The 13,876-nt window shown below is 41.5% G+C and overlaps 1 protein-coding gene across 4 annotated transcripts in view; it reads left to right on the top strand.

Annotated features, from left to right (window-relative positions):
• Positions 1–13,876, top strand: part of LOC131061007 (uncharacterized) — a 133,065-nt gene that overhangs the window by 23,494 nt on the left and 95,695 nt on the right. For 3 of the 4 annotated variants that reach the window (XM_057994510.2, XM_057994508.2, XM_057994509.2), the window contains exon 2: positions 2,899–3,351. The exons of the other annotated variant lie outside the window; for it this stretch is intronic. In XM_057994510.2, coding sequence (XP_057850493.2) covers positions 2,899–3,351 — 453 coding nt within the window. The remainder of the gene's footprint in view (positions 1–2,898; positions 3,352–13,876) is intronic. 4 annotated transcript variants of the gene reach the window in all.

Here is a 13,876-nt window from a genome sequence, read left to right on the forward strand (position 1 = left end):
TGAGATATTGGCATATCAAAATCTTATGGGTAAGAATCACCAACTTGACATGGCAGGTTGGAATTTGGGTGGCAAGAAGTATGATCCATGGGCCATTGTGAAGGCTGTTTCTCATTCTAGGAGATAGTTTATAAAATAAAAACAACTTTAATCCCCAAGGCGCCCACTTAAGCAATTTATTAGAGTAAATAACAATAAAGTTAAATATTTAATTTAACTTCAATATTTTTTAACATTATTTATAATAATCACTCTGGACCACATTAACTACCAAAATATTATCATCAATTGCATTTACTGACCTTCCCAAAATAGAAATATTGCCAACTGACCAAGTTGGTGTCCAGACTGTGACTTGCTAATAATAGTAAAATCCAGACAAATTGTCCAAATTCACTCCAAAAATGGTCATAATGCAAATCACAACCAATTGAGCTCAGAGCAACACTTGTCATCGCTGAATAAACTGGATTGAACAGCCATCAAAACTCCAATGAGTTCCCTAACTCATTAGCCTACTGTAACTTGTTGAATAGGCTAACGGTCAACATGCTGACAGTTCTTAGGGAGGGGACATTACAATGCTTGCAGGGTTGGCCATGTTTGTCGTTGCTAGCAAAGAGTGGAGATTCAAGCAGAGTCCAAGATCTTTGCAAATGAAGTGTTTGTAAAGTATATGCATGCAGGGGGGTTGGAAGAGCTGTGATTGACTGGAGTAGAAACTTTAGACTTGGCACCAGAAATGCTGCCATCAGATAGGCGTAATTTCGAATCAGAAGAAATGCAATCCAAAGGGTCTAAATGTTTTGTACATTCAACTTGCTGCTGTGCATTTGGGAAAATCCATTTACCAAACTTGTAGATAACACATTTGGAAGACTGATGGGAGCAGAAGAAGATTTTGGAAATGCCTTCTCTTTATATCTCATCCAAAAATTGTGGTAAACAGTGGAACTGGAATCCATCTTAAGATGGGATCAAGTACCCGAATTGTACATATCATGGGACAAGAAACTACCACCAAAGGTTTTCTTCTCAACATAAGCAGTTTATTAGGTTTGGCTATTTAAAAGCATGCTTTGTCAAGCCAAGAACATAATTTTCTGTTCAATTCAGCATGTACATCTATCAAATTGGCAAATGCAGTAGGTATAACAGTTTAAGACACAGCATGAACCTTTGCCAATGCAGGAAAAATCAATCAAATAGCAGCCCCTCTGGTCAACACAGTGGAACATCAACCTTTGAAATTTCAAACCTAGTCAAACATGTCTTGAACAACGTTCTTGTCCAGTGGATATTAGTGCTGACATTATCAACACAGGCCATCTCTAACTCTAGCATTTCTTCCCTCAAAATCAGTACAGATCAAAGAAAGAAATGAATGAATGGTATATATATGATGATCATCTGATGACATTTATACATGGTAAGAGGGCAATTGATCTGTCCATGTGACACTTATTGGCGTAGTCAGATACTATCCTCATTTGATGCTGGCAATGTCTGCCAGGAGAGAAGAAGTATGAGAGTCTATGCTTAAGATATCAACTATTTCATGAAAATAAAATTGATTATTTCAGAATAAGGTGATAATTCTGTTTTTAATGTTATCATTTATCAAAGCCCTTTGTGTATTTCATATCTTCCCTATCTTAAATAGTTTTCCAATAGTTGGAACTTGGAATGTCTATCTCACTGCCTGTCTTTAGGATGAAGGTCTATCAGGGGCCACAACATTTAAGGTGTTTAACCATTCCATGGTTGGAGATAGGCCCGAAGAATGGCATAATTAGCTGGTCAGATCTCTGATAATTCTATAATGATTGATGCCTAAGAGGAACCATTTCTCTGATCATGGTAGTGGAAGAATGAAGATAAAGATTCCCAGTGTTTCCGAAAAGGTGATTGTACCTCTCTGTAATTCCAAACTATGCTTGTTCAATTGTCATCTTGCAAACAAAGGTGTGTTGTAGCTTGCAGAGCAAAAGTATTTTCCTATTAGAGTTCCTTCATTCCTAAAAGTAAATGTAAAATTCTTATTGTTGAACAAAATTCAAATCCTACATTTTTTGCATTTTAACACATAAGAAACTGCTCCTTTAATAATATTTCCTAAATTTCTGTCATCTCTCTAATTGTGTTAAAAAGCCACTATTTTATTCAATGCGGTTCTCTTCCCTCACTTTGCCCCCCAAAATCAACATTTTAATTCAGAATATTTCATATGCATTTGCGTGCTCTTTTGTGAGTATTATGTATACAAATCTATAATATAAGTTCTATTCTGTCTTGCAGACCTTGATATGGCAAGTTTTAAGATCACAAGGCTGTAAACACAGTTGAAACATTTGTGGGAAAGTCTAACCAAGTGGTCTAAGGATGCCTGCAGGCCATTACAAGAGATCCAACATAATTTATTCATATCTTGGATTGGATGTTAATACTTAAATTAAGTCTTTATGCTAGAAATGATGCCTGTAGGCCATACGAGGGATCCAATATAATTTTTTTATATCTTGGATTAGATGTTAATATTTAAATTAAGTCATTATGCTAGAACACTTTGAACATTTATTTTCCTTAAAGCTAGAAGAAACCATCCCAAACAATTTCTTGTGATGTAAAGCAAACTGTATATGTTTGCTGTAAAGGATGAAAAAAGATAATAAAGAAGGCCTTTAACTCTGTAAATAGTTGGTGTGTGAATTTTGAAAACCACAGCACAGTTCTTTGATTATATTTTTGCATGTTCTACGTTGGGATTGTAGCACAATTTCAATGCTTATTAATTCGGGAAATACTATAAATTATTCGTTTGTAATTGGCATGAAATTTCTTGTTAGTTTCTTTAATGTAGTTTTGAGTCTTTTCACTAATAACTTTAGGTGCATGCAGGAAAATGACCGAAATGTGAGCTTGATACGTGAAGATAATAACTCTTTCCAACATGCTGTAGGGAGCAGACCTAGACTTTCTGTTCAAATACCTTCAAGGTCAATCAATAATGAAATTAGTTCTCTGAAAGTGAACCTGCCCCCAACACCAAGTACAATGAAGAGCAAAACTCCCATTCAAGGATTTCCACCTCGGCCGAGCTTTAAGATTAGGGCATCTACTTCAGAGGGTGAAAATATTGTTTTACTGACACCCGAAGCATCATCAAAAAGAGTAGTACCTGAAGTAGAGAATAAGCTTTCATATTTAAGGTCATATTCTTTGAAGAAGGTCCTAGCAGCATTTTCAGCAAACAAATCTTCATCACTTCCAGTTACCCGTGATGCAAAATTGTCTCCCTCAACTTCCCAATCAACACATGGAGTAAAAGCTGCTGATCAGCCTCCTGCGGTTGTAAGCATATGTTACCTTCTATTTCTAATCTTGTATATACAGAGTTCAAGAAATATAGATGGTAAAAACATGGTCTAGACACTAATGAATTTAATTAATGTTTATGTGGTGCCTATTTATACAATTCATTTATTAACAAACTTTGAATATTAGATTTATCTAATGGTCACTTTGTTTTGGGTTTCCTTTATTTTCCCCAGGTGCCTATGCTTGAAAACTATACTGGCATGCCTCTTAGGCATTTTGTTTAAATAATTAAGTAAAAATGATAAGAGAGTCAATATACAAGAGTATTTAGATGAAATGTGTATGCTCGTCTGCATTGTCTGGTCTTTTACTTTTGGGTTTCTCTTGTTTGTACAAATCTTTTTTTATACTTAATTACAATGTCAATGTGGGTCTCTGTTTCCATTTCAAAAGAATTAAATGAGGGGTGATAAATTGAAATCAACTTGCCAAAGTATGCTTACAAACATATTGATATGATAACATGAATACAAAATGAAAGAATTTGTTTGAGCTTAGTTGGATTTTACCTTGGCGTGGAAAATTACATTTCTCAAATTCATAATTGTAACCAAACAATTAAGGGATGGGGCATCATTTTTAATTTTAATTTTATCCTTGTGCTAGGCAACACTAATCTAGCTACAACTGATCTTAAAAACAGTTTCTTGTTCATTTGTAGGGATTTTGAAGTGATTACATAAGTGACATATTTTCTGAATGTTTTTACATATTGTTGAGTTTAAGGGTACTGGTTGAAGGTTTTATTGTGTGTATTTCATGTTTGTTGACCTATTTCAAGTTGCTACTTACACAGTCTTTTCTATGTCATTCTCTTTAAAACAACATTAATTAAGGGAGAGGATATGTGTTGACGGGAATAATCATTATGTTATGTTGTTATATTATGTTTATGTTGTCGTTGGTAATAGAGTTACGGCGGTCAGTTAGTTGGCCGACGGGTAGGTAGTTGGAGTCGCGACGGTTGTGTCGCAACCCTTCGGGTATTATATATTGTGTACCTTTTCTTGGAAGTATGATCATGTTAGTCGTGTTAGATGTAAGGTTATAAGCACTTATTGTACATGGACTGTTGAATTAATATAGAGGCTGGTTATTTAATATATTTCCATTATGTTCTGTGCATTTACGTTCTGCATTTAACCGTTTACCCGAGAGGGCAAACATTTGGTGCTGCTGCCTAGACGAACTCGGGAACGGAAGACACGGATGGCGCACAGACACAATGGGCCTACCCGTTGGTGAAGTAAACCCGGAGGCCGACAACGCTCGGACAGAACTTTATACAGGAGAAGACACGGCAACGCGAGAATTTTCAATTTTGCTCCAGGTAGCCATTCAGACATACGTTCGACGAGAAGCGGCGGAGGCAGAAATCCCACCAAGTGCCGTGTGGACAGCGCTGGAGGTTTGCCCGGCAGTAAACCAGTTGATGAACCACCTCCCCCGGTTGCTTGCACAGGCATCGCTGGCACAACAGGCCCGCCTGGAGGAGATTGCCCAGGAAGAGCGACGACAACAAATCCTGCAATGCTACGAAGAGAACAGCCGACGGGAAATGGAACGAGATGGCGCCGGGCCAGGAGGAAATTGAACCTTGTAATAATCCCGACACACTGCTGATATAAATTGTGGCCGAAAGGCAAAATAAAAATAAAAATAATAAAAGTTTTTTTGTGTACATGGCGTGTGTTTGCTGTGTATGGAAGTGACTTATGCCCAATAGACTAAATAAGGACAAAAATAAAAAGATACAAAGTGACGAATGGGAAGTGGCACAAACCGCGTTGAATCTCAGACAGCAGATAGAACGAAGGCGTAGGCTAAGGCAGCTTGCCGAGGGACGACCGGCCGAGGGGTTGCCCGAAGGGAACCCAGGAGGTGTCACGGAGGTTGCGGAGGCAGAGATAGACGGAGAGAACTACACTGTCTACATTGTTGTAGGGCTGCCAGAAGGAATCACGGAGGGTGCCGAAGGAGAACTCTACAGTTCGCCAGAATACCACCGTAGGGTAGGGAGCTGCGAAGAGTTGGTGGAACAAACAAGGCGAAGTCTAAACCTGATCGACGCTACCAGAAACTTGCTAAAGAATTTGTCCATTTCAGAGGACAACCGGAGGGAAACAACCAACCGGAGGGAGACACTAGAAGGTGACGGTACGACCGAAGGTGCCGAGGGAGCACAAGGGTACCGTACGGGAGGCAATTTGGTTGGTTCGGTGTCAGCAACTTTTTCCGAAGGACCCACGAGTGGAGGTTTAGTTGCAGGAGGCGGAGGATCGCTAGGTACAAGCACACAAGGAATTAGAGGAGCGAGACCCAGCGGTGGGATGGCAAGTAAACAAAAATTGCCAAAGTTCACAGGGGAGGGCAAGGAAGACCCCTTACGGCATTGCCGTACATGTGAAACCATTTGGTCCGCCAATGGAGTTACAGACCAGGATGACTGGGTACAGCAGTTTCCAGCCACGTTACGAGGAGTTGCCATAGATTGGTACTCCGATGTGGACAAGCAAAAAGTGGCCACGTGGGCCAATCTACAGAAGGAATTCACAGGGGAGTTTCGGTTGCTCCATGATGACAATGAAATTGTAACGGAGATATACAGTACCAAACAAGGTACCAGGGAGACAGTACGGGCATACAGTCGGAGGCTGAAAGAACTCTTGGGTAAAATGGAAAGCCAACCTGCAGATGGATTGAAGAAATGATGGTTCGTTGAAGGGCTGAAATCCTCCCTACGGAGGAAGATGAAAATTGTACCCCCAACGTCATATAACGACGCTTATAATAGGGCGATGGACCTGGAGAGCGAACACAAAACATCAAAGAAGAAGAAAAATAATAAATCCTCATCCGAGGACAATGACTCTTCACAGGAAAGCAGCAGCGACGACGAGGCTGGCAAACGGGTGCAAGCGCTCCAGAAAGACATGGAGCGAATGAGAAAGGAATTCAAAATAATGAGAAGCATTGGTCGGAACGAAGGGGACATATGGTGCACTGAGTGCAAAGAGGAAGGGCACACAAAGGGTACTTGCCAAAAGAAGGCATTCTGCGAGATTTGCCAAGTGATGGGACACTCCACCAAGGAGTGCCCATACAACATGAAAACCCGAGGTACGCAAATGAACCAGGTGTTGTTCACGGAGCAGGCCACAACATTCGCACCAGCGGGTACTGGCCAACATACTAACACAACGACATCATCTGGAGGATACCGGGACAACAGACGCGGCGGCGGAAGGAATAGCAACAATAACAATAACGGAAGCTGTATCCAGTATGACGCCAAGGGCCGACCAATTATCCAATGTAGGGCCTGTAATCAGTGGGGGCACTTCGCCCGTGATTGCACAAAGGAAGCCACCCCTCAGCACCTCTGCCGTTGGTGTGGGCCAGGCGACCATGAGGATGCAAATTGCCCGCAGGCAGGGGTTAATCTCCTCAACATTGAGAAGGCTGAGAAGACTGGTGAGAAAGAAGTACTGGCGATCACCCGCGCCCAGATGAAAAAAGCCACTTATCCCGACCCCCGTACGGAGAAGGAGAGATTACGGGAGGCAAAGGCCAATATTGAACGTGAGATGACGACCGAACGATGGGACAACGAGGTGGCGAGTACATCATCTCGTATGGAAGCGGAAAATAACATCATTGGGCAAATCTTGCAGATGGAGGTGCCGATAAAGGTAAAAGACCTTCTAGACTCTATGCCACAATTGAGGATTGCCATCCTCACCAATGTGCAAAGCACCGCAGTGTCGAGTGCACCACAGGTAGGGTTTCCCGCCACTGCATCGTCGAGTGCACCACAGGTAGGGGTTCCTGCCACCGCATCGTCGAGTGCACCACAGGTAGGGGTTCCCGCCACCGCTTCGAAGAGTACACCACAGGTGGAGGTTTTCGTCAGCCCTTCGACTGACCCGATGTTACTAGCCATGAGCAGTGGTAGACACCCAGCTGTGGTAGAAATGGGTATCCGTGGGACCATTCTGAAGGACACCATTGTGGACGGGGCATCTGGGGTGAATATACTACCAGAAGAAACATGGAAGCGGCTGGGGAAGCCCACCCTGTGGCCACCCACATTCAACCTGGTGGGAGCGGACCAACACGGCATTAAGCCACTCGGCCTGTTGATGGCCCAGCAAGTGACAATTGGTATGCAACCATTCTTGTTAGATTTCGTGGTTATTCCCTCGAAGAAGAAAGGCTATGACGCCATCCTGGGGAGAGCGTGGTTGATTAACGCGAGGGTGAACCACAACTGGAAGAAAAATACACTTTCCATGGAGAAGGGAGGGCGGAAATATACCATTGACCTACACACCCAAGATGTTGGCGAAGAGCTCGCCTCTTCCGACTCAGACTTAGAGGACTTTAATAAAGGGGAAGGGGGTCCCGATGAAAGCAAGGGCAAGAATGCGATGGAGCCGAACAGTGAAGGGGTGCTCGAATTGGAGGGATGTTCTGAAGATGAGGTATGCTCACTTAACAAGCTCTTCCACTGGCAAATGGAGGATTATGAAATGTTCCAAAGCTACAGGCTCAATTTAGAGGAACCAGAGCAACCAACAGAGGTGTACCTGCCGGAATACAAAGAATATTGGAAGGGAGATGCCCCAAACCTTGGCGACGTAGATAATCCGAAGAGTGTTGGCCATGATTGGAACCCTGTGTGGAAGACCGCAGTCTTCAAAATCTTTATTATTCTTCTTCTTCTTATGTACGGGAAGGAGGTCGTGGTCCCTATAGAATTTGTGGTTCCAGGTCTTCGGATGGCCATGGAAAATAGACTTGCCACCAACGGGTACAAATTGAAACCCTACCACGTGAAGCGCGCAGGGGACCCGAGAGGTCGGACGGACACCCGAGAGCCCAAAGGGGGACCTGAGTGGATGGAAGGGGACTTGAGAGGCGAGGCAGCCGACTCAAGAGGCACAGGACCACAACAGGAGACCCTTGGGCAAGGAAAACTGAGAAGGATGAAGGGCGATCTCAGAGACAGGGGACCCCAACGGAAGACTCTCTAGCAGAAAAAAAAAGAAAAAAAGAAAAAAAAAGAAAAAAAAAAAAAAAATCGTATGGCCGTACGGGTCAGCTGACCGTACGGAAAAAAAAGAGGAGAAGAAAGCCACGGTGGAACCATCGTACGGTAGCACCACCGTGCGGTGGCAACACCGACGGTGGGGCCACCAACGGTGGAACCACCGTGTGGTGGCAACACCGACGGTGTTGCCACGGCACGGTGGTGCTACCGTCGGTGGCCCCACCGTGCGGTGGCAACACCGTGCGGTGGAACCATCGTACGGTGGCAACATCGGTGGTGGAACCATCGTACGGTAGCACGTCCACCACCGTGCGGTGGAAACCACTGCTGTCGCGGAGCACAAAGACATAAACGCAGCCCCCGCACAAACAAACATAGTCGTACGGTGGAGGGTGTTGAGTGCACGATCGGAGGTGCCAGTACTGTTGTTGACCGTACAGGGAGGTTGTATGGCCGGGGTGCCATCGAGGACATTACAGTGCCAAAAAAAAAAAAACCGACGACGACGGATTGAAAAATGATTCGATGACATCTGGAGCCTAGACACTGAAAATATTGGAGTGTAGAAGAAGGGTTTTGACATCATAAAATATCACAGAAATGATGCGCGCCATGGACTTTCGCATGGTTCTAAGGGTTGTAAATTGGTGTTGGCGGCGGGGGCGCACCTGGGGCGCTGCCCCTGGACCCCGCTGGGGCGCTGCCCCTCAACCCCGCTGGGGCACTGCCCCAGACCCCGCTGGGGGCGTTGCCCCCAGACCCGCAGTTTATTTTGAACCACAGAAGACCACGGGAAGTGTTGTGGTTGTCCGTATTGTGAGAAAGAAGCCCACAGCTAAGCATTGGCAGGGAAGCCATAAGCCGTAGAGGGAGGTGGATTTGGAGGTTGGGAACAAACAGAGCTCGAGGGAAGGCATTGCAGGTCCGCGCAGTTGTATGACACCAGGGAGTTATTCAGTTTAGTTTTTGCCCTTTGGGGAGTGTGATGGAGGATTTGAGGTGTCTCCTAGCATTTGTGCCAGCGGATTGTGGCCACCTCCAGGCATGACTGGTACGCTTTGAGGAACTCAGAGTATGTCTCGGCTGGACGTGAGGTTGCCTTGGTGGATGCACAGAGGGCTCGGGAGGAGCTGACCACCAGGTTGGAGGCAATAGTCGTGTGAGACTTAGTTCAACGTACCCAGGAGTTGGATGCTGGGAGAGGAGCACGGGTGGCTATCGAGGACAAATTGGCTAGGGAGACAGTATCATTTGAGTAGCAGTTGGTGGAAGCTGAGACTGGAAAACGTGTTTTGCAGACAAGTTTGGGTTAGGCACAGGAGGACTGTGATGGCAAAGGAAGCAATATTGGTGAAATCCGCACTTGAGCATCGGATGGTAGCAGAAAAGGGTTTTCAGGCGAGGACGCAGCAAGTGTATAAGATCTGGGCCCGACTGGCGTCAGTAGTTCCTGCCGTTCATCTCTATTTTGTATTAAGTCGTTGGAGTCGACTTCTTTTCTTGGGGGGGATGATGTTGACGGGAATAATCATTATGTTATGTTGTTATATTATGTTTATGTTGTCGTCGGTAATAATGAGTTACGGCGGTCAATTAGTTGGCCGACGGGTAGGTAGTTGGAGTCGCGACGGTTGTGTCGCAACCCTTCGGGTATTATATATTGTGTACCTTTTCTTGGAAGTATGATCATGTTAGTCGTGTTAGATGTAAGGTTATAAGCACTTATTGTACATGGACTGTTGAATTAATATAGAGGCTGGTTATTTAATATATTTCCATTATGTTCTGTGCATTTACGTTTTGCATTTAACCGTTTACCCGAGAGGGCAAACAATATCATTTTATAATTCTAATTTTACCCTTATGCTAAGCAACAGTAATCTAGCTACAACTGATCTTAAAAATAGTTTGTTGTACATTTTTAGGGATTTTAAAGTGAATAAGTAAATTTTTTTGTATGTTTTCACATTTGTTGTTTAGTGTAAGGGTATTGATTGAAGGCATAGTTCGCAGACTCGGGCTCGGAGAGTACTTGGCAAGTTCAGAATTTTTGAATTGGCAAATACTAGATAAGAACTTGGCAAAACTCAGCAACTTAGAAAGTACTAAAAATTAAAATTTCTTAAAAATACATATTTGGTTTTGGCAAAATTCAATTAAAAAATATATTAAATAAAAAATTGACATCTCAAAAGAGAAAATGTATGGTTTTATAGCAAAAAAAAGTGTGAGAAATACATTTTGACCAGTGTTATACCCACATAGGCATTTTTACCCATGTTTTTATTGTGCCCATATAAATGTGTGGATTAAACTTGTAAAAACTCAGAGCAAAAAAATAGGGAGTACTTGACAACTCAGAGTACTCGTAGAGTTTTGCAAACTATGATTGAAGGTTTCCTTGTGTGTATTTCATGTTTGTTGAGCTATTTCAAGTTGCTACTTATACAGCTTTTTCTATTTCACAATTTATCTCTGTATTCTGTTGTGGCCTTCTAAGTTTTATTTGCATTCTACTGGTGAGTTGATAGGGGATGTTGTACACAAGAGCATCATTGATGGATGCTAGCATTGTTTGTACAATAATTAAATATTTCATATTTTAATTTATAGTATATATTCTTAAGAGATAATATCGTTATAGTTTGTGTTTTGGTGATTTGGCTATTCCTTTGGTTTTTCCTGTAAGTTTCCTTGCACTGTTGAGTTTTTATATGCACAGGATAAAGCATCAGCAACTAACAATTGACTAGCTAGATTGTAGACAAGTTTAAAGTTTGATGATCACCCTATATTATCTTTGCTGTTTGATACCCCTTTGAGAAAACAAACTGACTATTGTGATATGGTTAATAGATATTTTGAAATTCTTATTTGAAATTTTTTTCATGTCTTGATTGCATGTACTACTGAGAGGAGTTCTTACTTAGAAAAGGATGGCTATCTTCAATTGTAGGCTACTACCTTGACTTCTTGTAATAGAACTTCTCCTATAGTATGGTCACTATCATCTCTATTAATTGATAAGCTTTTTTTGAATCTCTTGAATATGAGCAAAGAAATTTTTCTTGACATCTTCTTAGGCAGGTTGAAGGACTATTATTGTTTTTTTCATTTAAATCTCTTAGTTTTTGTAAGTATCTTCTGGAAAAGTTGAGCTATTGTAGAAAATCTTTGGCTTAATCACCTGTAGTATCCTGCAAGTTTCAAGAATTGTTGATCTTCTAAACATAGTGGGTGTCCTCTAATATAAAGGACACTGGTTTTATTGAAGTCAATTGGTGATCTGGATCCCAGATTGTATATTGGGGACAACATCCATACCTGAAATCAGTGTCTTACATTGGTGACAAAAGTTTACAAAATATGCAAGAAGCAAAAGTTTTAGACTGTAAACAAACATTGAACTGAGTATACAATGTAAAGAGAGAAAATAGAGGATCAGGAACTACAATTCATTGTTGTGAACGTTCTTTACAACTCTGAGAAGTAATAGAAAAAGTTCATTACTGATCCAAAACTGGAAACCAACACGGGAAATGGAGAACTAAAATAAATTAGTTACAATTACTTCTCATATATCACAATAGTTACAATCTAGCAAGGGGATGGCTTGGAAGTTGAATGGCTCAACTTTTAGCTGTTTATGAAATGGTAACTGCTGTTGCATTGTTGGGCACATGGCATTGTGGTTTGATTCTTCTCATATTAGACCTAGGCAGAAAATTTGTTGTGAGGGATGGTGATGTAATTGTTGGTGTAATATTATATTGCACCTAACGGCATGTCTCATCCTTGATAGAAGGCAATGACTTGCCATCTCCGCCTCATCAATTCTTGAGTGATGGCAATTAGGTGCCGTGTCTGCATCATCTACCACCACTGTCTCACTTGATTAACTCTTCCTTCAATTGAAGTTAACTTGTAACTCCTTAAATATGTGTCACCATGGCTCCAACATGCAAGAGGACATATGTATTTATGTATGTATGTATATATGTGTACGTATATATGTATATGTATCTCTCTCTCTCTCTATACACACACACTTTTTTTGTGATTTTTTTTGCAATAAGAACAATATCACACTTGCAAATAGAAGCTTTATGCTATCATTTAATTCTGATGTTAACATTCAATACACACAATGCTCCTGATTCGAATTGTTTTTAGCAGTCACTTACACAGTGATGCTATGACTACTATGAAGTAAACATTTATAATAAATATTAACATGAAACCCACTTGAAGTACCTAGAATCAGCAAATGAATAGTCTGAAACAGGTCTGAAAATGGACTTTAATAGCGCCCAGCAAGAGAAATACCTGTTTGACACCTCCAGACGTGAGTAGGATCTCTCTCAACGATACTAACCATCACCACATTCACCCAGCTCCAGGCAGCCTTTGAAACATCATGTCCACTCATAAATAACTTTGTCATATGATTTTCAGTCATCTATGGACACTTTGAAACCCCTCTAGACATCAACCCTTCCTCCAAACATGCCCAAACTGTTACCCAACACCTATTACCAACCGAACAACCTTCAACCCTCTCAACAGTTACAAAAATAGCAGATAAAGGTTGGATTTCAGTCTCAGACCTGCAGTAGGCAGGGACAATTCTTCCTAAAATTCATATCTTCATTTTTTGACCTCAAATCTCCATTCTTTTACATGCCATTTGCTACACTTGACTAGGCAACACTATAGGAAGGAATAGGAGCCACCAAACTCCACGAAAAACCTGTTCAAACCCTCACGCCATTCCACAAATGCCTGATGTTAATTGCTTTACTTGTTCAGCCCTTCTAGAAAATTCTAAACAGTCACAAACATCACTCCATACTATCATAAGGGAGTTGCCTAGGCATAGGAAATATTTTGGAGTAGTCTCCAAGCATTGCAATTCTCATAATAAACTAACTCCAAGCTCATTGTGAAAGTTATGACCCCATCATGGACATGGTATGGCTAGCATAAAGAACACCAGATAACCCCCAAAAACTTCACCAAAATCTCTGTAATAGCATCAAGAAATAAACCCATAAAAATTGCAATCAAGATACCTTAATAATTTCATTATTTTTTGAAACCCCGAATTTATAAACTCCATGAAAACTAGTGTGATTCTTGAGAAAAATCACTCAATCAGCTAGGATGGATCTTTCACCACCGAAACTAGTGATTTGATGAAGGTTTCTGTTCTCAATAAACCTTGGAAGAACTTTTCTTGTTCACTCCAGCAACATTCTATTATGTTTGCAAACTTGAATAACTCAAATGAGAGCCAAAATCCTCCTTATATAGAGTTGGAGGAAAAATAGGGATTTAAAATTAAAAAAAATTCATTTTTCCATCAAAGGTCTTTTGCAATTTAAAATTAATTTATGTCTAGCCCCCTTCTTCCCTAGGCATCCACTTGAGGGTACATAACAAAAA

This window comes from Cryptomeria japonica, chromosome 9 (assembly GCF_030272615.1).
Source record: "Cryptomeria japonica chromosome 9, Sugi_1.0, whole genome shotgun sequence".
In the NCBI taxonomy this organism is placed as follows: domain Eukaryota; kingdom Viridiplantae; phylum Streptophyta; class Pinopsida; order Cupressales; family Cupressaceae; genus Cryptomeria; species Cryptomeria japonica.